Consider the following 10000-nt stretch of genomic DNA (forward strand, 5'->3'; position numbering starts at 1 on the left):
AATTAGGATATTTCTCTTGCATAAATCACCTCATCAGGCAGTAAGTAATGATATTAAGGAGACGTTTAAAGGACCATACGCTGTAGTAATGACTTGCTCAGTAGGACGACTCGGTGGGTAGGACAAATTGTTAGAGCACCGTTTTTTCTTTATTTCTCATCTCTCTCTGTTTGGAGTCTCTGAAAAACCTCCGTTTGGAGGGTCATGTAGCCCCAACACCTCAGCCCACCCCTCTATCTCAACAGGAATCAGGACACCCCACCCCTAGACGCACAAAGCAGAGGGACAGGGCTAAGTGGCCGGCCGAGGGCTGACATGGGTTGATTTCCGTGGTCTTTTCTGCATTGAACGTCTTGTCCTCAGTGACCTTTTTGACTGCAGCGTCTGCTGCCCAGACTGACACACATCTGTGGTTGTGAGTTCTTTGAAGGTGCAGATTTCCGCCCTGTTCTGTTTGGGGGACTTTCTTCTCACCGTTTTCAATTCTGCCTTGCTCAGTTTGGTCTCTGTTAGGCTGCTTAGTGACTAATATACGTTGTTGAAAGCGAAAGATCAATGAGAGGAGAAGGAGAGTTAAGAGAGGTTAACCTTGTTTTACATAACGTATCATGAGCGATGCGTTCAGACGCGCCGGCTTTGTCCCGTTTACCTCGTTCAAATCTGCAAGATCACATTTTTGACAGAGGTGGTGTCACTACACCACTGGATCATCATCATGATGATCTCCATGGACAATCCACACCACATCCACACCTGTTCTTCAGTGGTCAGGACCCCCATGGACCCTCACAGAGCATTCTCAGCACTGCAGTAACACTGATGTGGTGGTGGTGTGTTAGTGTGTGTAGTGCTGGTGCGAGTGGATCAGACTCTGTAGTGCTGCTGGAGTTTTTAAACACTGTGTCCACTCACTGTCCACTCTATTAGACACTCCTACCTTGTCGGTCCACCTTGTAGATGTAAAGTCAGAGACGACAGCTCATCTGCTGCTGCACAGTTTATGTTGGTCATCCTCTCGTCCTTCATCACTGGTCACAGTACGCTGCCCACAGGACGCTATTTTTGGTTCAGACCCCCACGAGCAGATGACTCTGACCTGCGAGTGGGTTAATGGAGAATTCAAAGAGAGCTCAGTCTAAACTCGGCGACGCAGCGTCTCTGAGGATGAGAGCAAATGATCTACTGTTGTCATCACATCTTCATGTTGATTTTGAGATCATTTGAGGCCGAAACATCGAGCCGGAACTTCTTTTAGCCGGACCCTCTTTTCTGCATGTGACCTTAATACGTAAATACACAGCCTGCTTTCAGTGGAGGTCTGATCACGTTTTAGGCCACGTTTATGTAGATATTGAAAGGTTTCACAACTTCTACAGCACCACTGAAGACAGAAGAAAGTTTGCTGTTGTATAAAGAGAAAGTTCCAGATTGGAGGACCTTCTCAGACCTGCAGCATTTGCTCGCTGAGTGCTGAAACTCGAGTTTTCTCAGGGCCGGGTTTGGTGGCTCTCAGCAGCCTGTGTTCTGAGTTTTCACTGTAGATTCTGTTCCTCTTTTCTGATGCGGGTCGTCTTTGTTTGGCATGTGGTGTTGTGATCTTTCGCACTGTTGCCGTCCACATGGTTATAAGTGCTGCTGTTTCTGTACCTACAGTTCACTCTAACTATGTTTAACACACACATTCTGTTTTTATGAGTTCATTTAGCCGCATTTACCCAAAGAGTAACATGATTGCCTGTAAATGTGATGCAATCGCATTAAACCGGGCCCTTGCTTTGTGTGCTGTTTCTGCAGACAGGGCTGTTTTTAACTTTTCTTTTCTTCTTGCAGGTTCATCAGAGCGGCTCTGGCTGGTCTCCTGTGGTGAGGCTCTGCATGCTTTTACTGTAAAACAAGAAGGGATGGACATTTCAGCCACTTCTGCTGTTTGAAAATATTTCATATTTAATCAAATCAAATTTATTTGTGGCGCTTTTTACAACGGATGTTGTCACAAAGCAGCTTTACAGTGGCTATTTTATGAATAGGTGCTGGACGATTTGGACATTTTTCTGACCAATATTGAGATTAAAGCTACGTTCACGTTAAGTCTCGTTGCTCAAATCTGATTTTTTGCTCAGATCCGATCTCCCCGACATGATGGTTCACCCTCGTTTAGGTTAGTGACTCAAATCTGTCATTAAAGTGATGAACCGGCCTGAACTGACCCTCATGAGCTCCTCCTACTCAGGGACGTCACGTGACTGAATCACTGCATCATCAGCACAAACTAACGAGCAGAACGAGCTTCGCTGAGAAGATCATTAACTCTGATCAGCTCTCAGCTTCATTATTAGAGCCAGACGGAGGAGAAAAAGGTGAGACGAGCTGCTTTTCCACCGTTTACAGGCTTTAACGTCTGTTTGGCGCTGTTGCCATGGTAACGCTAATGATGGCACAGAGCAGTGGAGAAAAAGCACATGAATTCCGATCTGAGGGTCACGTTAAGATCACATGGCCATGAATCGGATACGTATCCGATCTAGGACCACCTATGAAAGTGGCTCAGGTCAGGTATTTGAATAGGTCAGATTGGTGTCCACACAGACCGGAAAACACCAGATCTGAGTCACATCAGGGCAGGAAATCAGATTTGTGCCACTTCAGCCTGGAAAGGTTGAGCCTAAGACTTAAACTGTGATCATTTTCTTTAAATTAAAGCCTGTTTTTTGGGCCAAGAGCCCAAACAGATTAATTCTTTCTGTCTTGGAAGCTTGAACACTGAATGTAATTGTGATTGGGTTGTCATGTCAACAGTGTAGTGGCTTCTGATTGGTCTAAATCAACAGCAGGTGGTATACAAGCTCTGCGTTACCTTTTCTGTACATTTGCATTTATTCTAAGGATATTCAGTGTTTTTGCAAGCCTAACACATTCACTGCGGGGTTAACTGGGCTTGGGTCATGTGCTTATGTGCCTTGGTGACCATTCATGACGTGACGTGTCATGTTAATGTCATGGTTGGGTCAGTGTTAAGCAGCAGGATGTTACCAGGATTTGCAACTAAGTCGAGTTTGTATTCCCATGCATTCAAATAATCATGTCCATCCCTAAAAATAAAATAAACAAAGGAACAAAGCAGGTTAAATACACACCATTCTGGTCCTGATAGTGTGCTCTTGTGTGTGTGTTTGTGTGCTGTACTGATACGCACTCTTATCTGTAGTATGTAGAGGACAACCTGGCGGTCATGTCCATCGGCTTCCTGCTCGGCAGCCCTGATGATGCAGTTATCTGGAGGGGCCCCAAGAAGAACGGTGTGTATTTGTTTCATTGTCGGCTTCAGCTCAGCGTTGATGAACGAGACGCTTTCCAGCTGATGAATTATTTTGATATGTTAATAATCACAGCTCCACCAGTTAAAGCAGCACAGGAGTGAGTGAGAGTAATGTACGTGCACCGTTCCAAGAACACGCAGCGCTTTTTTTTTTGTTTGTTTGTTTGTTTTTTGGGGGGCTTGCATGTTTTTTCAGATTTTTAAAAGTCTAGACCATTAATTATGCTGGAACTGTTTATACCAGGAGTCGGCAACGTAAATGTTAAGACGAGCCGGTTTGTCCTTTCAACGAAAACCAAACCACCTTGGGAGCCTCAGCACCTAAGGTCCATTTTACCTTCTTGGATGTAAATATGTCTCAGTGTGTGTTAATGTTCTAGTATAGGATAAAATAAACACTCAGCCTGCTCTGCTTTGAGCTTCAGCTCAGCTACAGCTGCTTTTCTCGCATCTCCAGCAGGAAACTTTTCCTCAGAAGTAGATCAGTTTCTTGTAAAACGTCTCTCAACGTTCGACTTTTTACGAGGCTGAAGTCGCTTCTCATTCACCAGCTTCTTGTTCAAATTTCCCTGTTCCACCTTAAATGGTGCCTAAGGCAGCAGAATGTAACTGCTGCACCATTTAAGGTGGAATGAGAGAACTCGAACTGGAATCCTATGAAAGAGAAGCGACTTCACGACTTTTCAGAGTTCGTCAGTTTCTCACTGCAGATTAAACGTATCAGGAAACCAGCTGGAGTGACTATAAACACTAATCAATCCATTGCACCAGCACAACACACACTAACACACTACCATCATGTCAGTGTTACTGCAGTGCTGAGAATGACCCACCACCCAAACAGTACCTGCTCTGTGAGGGTCCATGGGGGTCCTGACCACTGAAGAACAGGGTAACAGAGTATCAGAGAAACAGATGGACTACAGTCTGTAACTGTAGAACTACAGAGTGCAGCTATACGGTCAGTGGAGCTGATAAAGTGGACAGTGAGTTTTTTATTAAAACTATTAAATTAAAATGATTGTATTAGAACATATTTTTAAAGCTCTTATTACGTCGTAATGACAGTCTCAGTGTTGTCCAGCTGAAGAAGGCGATGTTTAACTACATTTGAAAGGAAAAAAGTTGAGTTCCTTCTTTGCAAGAAAAGAGTGCCACATTTAGCCTAGTTTCACTTCCCCTGAGTCAGTGTAAAAACATCGCTGTCTGATAATCTGCCCCAGTCATCTGTAGCGCTGGTGGCTGGTGGGAGGAAGAGGTGGGTAATGTAGTTCCCTCTCAGCAGGGACCACTTGTCTGCTGCTTCCTTCTGCCCCTCATAATTTATTGCCACTTTATTTACACAGGATGACCAAAAACCTGTCCTGCTGGGACCACAGCGGTAAACAAGATTCACACGCTGTAAGAGGTCCGACTGAACGCAGAGCAGTGCTGGATCTGGCCTGAAGTGAAGCAGAAGTAAACGTGCTCCTTTTTGGCAACAAAATGGAACAGACTTAAATAAATAGAAACGTTTTATGGGAAAGTTTAGTCATAAAACAGCGTCTCAGTCATCAGGCAGTGAATTCAGAACCAGTTCCTGTAGGAACTTTCTGTAGGAGCTTTTAGAGGGACGTCTGGTTCCTATCACCACCACTGTGGACAGATCTGACTCGGGAAGTTTCTCACACCAAACCGCTCTGAATGACTCTGTTTACATATTAACCACTTAATTATGCAGCACAGTTGTAAAATTGGTGGAACTCCCCTTCAAAAACACTTCTCATTCTAACTTCCCTAACAAGGAAAGTCACTCTCCAAAACACAGACTCCCAGTGACCTTCCTCTCCACACACATTCTTATCAAACACCGCATTTCAGGAGGGCTTGTACTCAGTAATCTCAAAATACACGGGTCAACATGTGCAGGGGAATTCCACCAGTCTTTCAAAGACTCCACACCCCTAAATCATTAACACAAAGTCCTTCAGAGCTGTTCGGTGAGACGTGCTCCATTCACGGAACTGTTTATAGTGGTGGTGATGGGAACCAGACGTCCCCCTCTAAAAGCTCCTCACAGAAAGTTCCTACATGAACTGGTTCTGAATTCCCTGCCTGATGACTGAGACGCTGTTTTATACAGTTTTTGGCCAAAAGTGTTTTTTTTTTTTTTTTTTTAAATAAATTCATGGCAAGGCAAAATAGACCCCAAAGAAACCTTATTATTTCAAATGTATCATTATATTACCATCATCAACATTAAGTATCCATATCAGAAGACACACGTAGGGTCACTGGTGTATTTAAGCTGCTTTTGTTAGTTTGCTGCTCGTTGATTTATCCATAGTTCTATTATGTGCGTCTGCTGAGGGAGCGGAAGGTTTCGCTTTATAGCTCCACTGTATTTCCAAAAGTATTCGGTCGTCTGGCTTCACACACATATGAACTTGAGTGACATCCCGTTCTTAATCCATAGGGTTTAATATGATCTCGGCCCACCCTTTGCAGCTATAACAGCTTCAACTCTTCTGGGAAGGCTTTCCACAAGGGTTAGGAGTGTTTATGGGAATTTTTGACCGTTCTTCCAGAAGAGCATTTGTGAGGTCAGACGCTGATGTTGGAGGAGAAGGTCTGGCTCACAGTCTCCACTCTAATTCATCCCAAAGGTATTCTATGGGGTTGAGGTCAGGACTCTGTGCAGGCCAGTCAAGTTCTTCCACACCAAACTGGCTCATCCGTGTATTTAGGGACCTGCTTTGTGCACTGGTGTGCAGTCATGTTGGAACAGGAAGGGGCCGTCACCAAACTGTTCCCACAAAGTTGGGAGCGTGAAATTGTCCAAAATCTCTTGGTGCTGAAGCTTTAAGAGCTCCTTTCACTGGAACTAAGGGGCCGAGCCCACCTCCTGAAAAACAGCCCCACACCATGATCCCCCCTCCACCAAACTTTACACTCGGCACAATGCAGTCAGACAAGTACCGTCTCCTGGCAACCGCCAAACCCAGACTCGTCCATCGGATTCCCAGACGGAGAAGCGTGATTGGTCACTCCAGAGAACACGTCTCCACTGCTCTAGAGTCCAGTGGCGGCGCTTTACACCACTGCATTCCACGCTTTGCATTGCGCTTGGTGATGTAAGGCTTGGATGCTTTATTCTGTAAAGCAGTAATTTGGTGGTGTAGCTTGTCTATTATCTGTTAGAATGTAACACAAAGATTACTGAGCTGTAAATGACGTGTTATAAATGCAGTGAACTCGCATCGTGAGGTTGTGTGAGTTACTGTAAAAATGTTAGGGGTCTTTTTATTTACACTGTAGATGCGTTGCTGCTTGTTTTTATGATGTGTTCGTTGTTTGTGTCCAGGCATGATAAAGCAGTTCCTGAGGGACGTAGACTGGGGTGAGCTGGACTACCTCGTAGTGGACACGCCACCGGGCACCTCAGACGAGCACCTGTCTGTGGTGCAGTACCTCAGTGGAGCTGGCATTGATGGAGCCGTCATCATCACCACACCACAGGTAGCCTCACATAAACACACTGAGCCGTAGATACTCTGAACCCCCTCAAAAGGGAACCAGAGTCACTCAAGCGGGCTTCCTGTGTGTGCTTTGCTTGTGAGTGTGACTTTGAGCGTGGAAAAAACAACCTGTTACTTTCCACAAAACTCAGAGACCCCCTTTATCTGTTTGACTTCCAGTCAAACACTCCTACCTCGTCGGTCCACCTTGTAGATGTGAAGTCAGAGGCGACAGCTCATCTGCTGCTGCACAGTTTGTGTTGGTCATCCTCTAGTCCTTCATCAGTGGTCACAGGACGCTGCACACAGGACGCTGCTGGCTGGATAGTTTTGGTTGGTGGACTATTCTCAGTCCAGCAGCGACACTGAGGTGTTTAAAAACTCCAGCAGCACTGCTGTGTCTGATCCACTCAGACCAGCACAACACACACTCAAACAGTACCTGCTCTGTGACGGTCCATGGGGGTCCTGACCACTGAAGAACAGGGTAACAGAGTATCAGAGAAACAGATGGACTACAGTCTGTAACTGTAGAACTACAGAGTGCAGCTATACGGTCAGTGGAGCTGATAAAGTGGACAGTGAGCGTAGAAACGAGGAGGTGGTCAGAACGTTACGCCTGACCGGTGTCGATTGACTTACATTCCTATTTTTACGTGGAGTTTGAGGAGGGATGTGTAGCGTTTTGGCTGTGACTGCAGGAGACCTGTACATGTTTAATCAAGTAATATTTAACTAAAATGCTTCTGCTGTCACTCCAGTGAAGCTGCTTTGTCCAGGGTAGGTGATGTGTTACTCAGCACTGCTCTGAATGCTCCATCAGGCTGCATCTCTTCACGCAGGATGTTTTTTAAACAAATGCGTGTGCGACGTTGCCTGTAGACGCTCACACCTGCCCGAACAGATTCGTCCTGCTGCATTCACAGAACCATGACAGCTGTGCTCTGTTATTTTTTCGTTTGTACAGATCTTTTATTTCAATTGAAACTGCTCAGTCACAAGCAGCCTGCAGGCTCCATCCTCACTCAGCAGCTCCACACACCGATATTTCTAATTCACTGAGACCGGAAATGAGTCTTCATGATATAATGTGGAATATCTGCTCTGATTACAGAACAGCTGTAATGGAAGTGTAGAATTGTGCTTAGATGCAAAATGCTTTAAAGGCTGGCTGTGCATTTTCTTCATACCACAAGAAATGGCTCAGTTCCTCTTCTCGTGTTTGTGTGTTCAGTCATCTACTCACCTATTGCAGAAGTTTTAGTGAAATAGGGCAGTTGTCCATTTTATTGGGCAATAGTCGTGTCTTAGGGCGGATTTTTTCCAACTGCACAACAGCAGAGCCAAATAGGAACTACAGCTTCTGTTCTAGCTCTATTTCATACATGCGTGAGACATAGCTAGAACCCTCATAATAACTGCTATTAATTATTTCACAGTTGTTTTGGTCATTTTATGTCACTTAATTAGCTGCCTTGCTTGCCAATTAGTTTATCTTATTAGCTTGACATGATATGATATGATATGCTGCATGTTCTGCAGTCACATGACACAAATGTCTGTGTTTACATATAATTGTTTGTAGAAAGTGTGTGTGTGTGTGTGTGTGTGTGTGTATGTATGTATGTGTACATACACACACACACACACACACATATATATATATATATATATATATGTGAGTGTGTGTGTGTGTGTGTGTGTATAATCACTGCTGTCGTAACAAAACCTTGTATCTCCATTTTTGTAATTTTTCACTTTTTGACATAATTTGAAAAAGCCTGTTGTCCTTTACATTGTGTTTGAATTTCATGATGAATCGATCAAAAGAAACGACCCAAAATGACTTGGAAAAAGTTCTGGTTCCATTTATTTACATTAAACGTACAGTAGGTTTTTTCCTTCTCCTGTAAAGTGACCTTTTAGGGGATATGAGGTTCTCTTCCAACAACAGATAGATAGACAGACAGACAGACAGACAGACAGACAGATAGATAGATAGATAGATAGATAGATAGATAGATAGACAGACAGACAGACAGACAGACAGACAGACAGACAGATAGATAGATGATAGATAGATAGATAGATAGATAGATAGACAGACAGACAGACAGACAGACAGACAGACAGACAGATAGATAGATAGATAGAAGATAGATAGATAGATAGATAGATAGATAGATAGATAGACAGACAGACAGACAGACAGACAGACAGACAGACAGACAGACAGATAGATGATAGATAGATAGATAGATAGATAGACAGACAGACAGACAGACAGACAGACAGACAGATAGATAGATAGATAGATAGATAGATGATAGATAGATAGATAGATAGACAGACAGACAGACAGACAGACAGACAGATAGATAGATAGATAGATAGATAGATAGAATTTCTACTTGAGTAAAAGGACAGAAGTACTTGCTTGTGAATGTACCCAAGTATCCAAAGTAAAAGTATTTTGAATGCTTATATCTTATATTATTTTATGTTATTTTGACGCATAAGTTTCCTCAGTATTGTTCTTTACAAACATTTAGAGCTCAGGCTTCTTTTACATTTGAGACTCAAGTACATTCACAAGCGAGTGCATGTTGGCGATGCAGTAGTACACTGTGTGTTATTAATATAGTAACATTTTATTTTATTATTTTGAGTCTAGCGTATCTTGAGTGCAGAACTCTCTTATGAGCCCTTATAAGCCCCCCATTCACATTCGGTTTAGAAAGTCTGTGCCTGTGTGACCAACTCGGTGATCTCTTACCCAGAGCGGAGTGGACAGTCACCTCAACAGATCGGATCTGAGAAACGAATCCGATTTACCTGCAGTTTAAACTCCGCTTTAAAAACATCCACCTTGTGTTCAGATTAACGCTGTGAAGGTGAACGTTAATAATGCAGTAAAACATTAACGGTAACATTTTTATGCAGTTAATGCATTTTCCGAGTTTGACATTCCGACCCATGTGCAGTAGAGCAGGCTGAAGCCCAGCTGCAGCGCTGCATGTCTCTCTGATGGAGTCCCTGATCGTAGCGCTCACGTTGCAATACAGCATTTCAACGCCTTTGAAAGCGACACCTTCAGCTCCTTCGCTGGTGATGATGTTCATGTTACTGTATCGTTGAAAGTTATTAATACATTCTAATGAAGCTTATTTTGTGCTCATATAGCTAT

At 43.7% G+C, this 10000-nt stretch overlaps 1 protein-coding gene across 1 annotated transcript in view; it reads left to right on the plus strand.

Annotated features, from left to right (window-relative positions):
- nubp1 (nucleotide binding protein 1 (MinD homolog, E. coli)) overlaps positions 1 to 10000 on the plus strand; it is a 66063-nt gene that overhangs the window by 29035 nt on the left and 27028 nt on the right. Inside the window, exons 5-7 of the mRNA XM_017718312.2 lie at positions 1831 to 1863; positions 3206 to 3296; positions 6660 to 6814. Of these exons, the coding sequence (XP_017573801.2) occupies positions 1831 to 1863; positions 3206 to 3296; positions 6660 to 6814 (279 nt within the window). The remainder of the gene's footprint in view (positions 1 to 1830; positions 1864 to 3205; positions 3297 to 6659; positions 6815 to 10000) is intronic.

Source organism: Pygocentrus nattereri, chromosome 14 (genome assembly GCF_015220715.1).
Source record: "Pygocentrus nattereri isolate fPygNat1 chromosome 14, fPygNat1.pri, whole genome shotgun sequence".
Classification (NCBI taxonomy): Eukaryota; Metazoa; Chordata; class Actinopteri; order Characiformes; family Serrasalmidae; genus Pygocentrus; species Pygocentrus nattereri.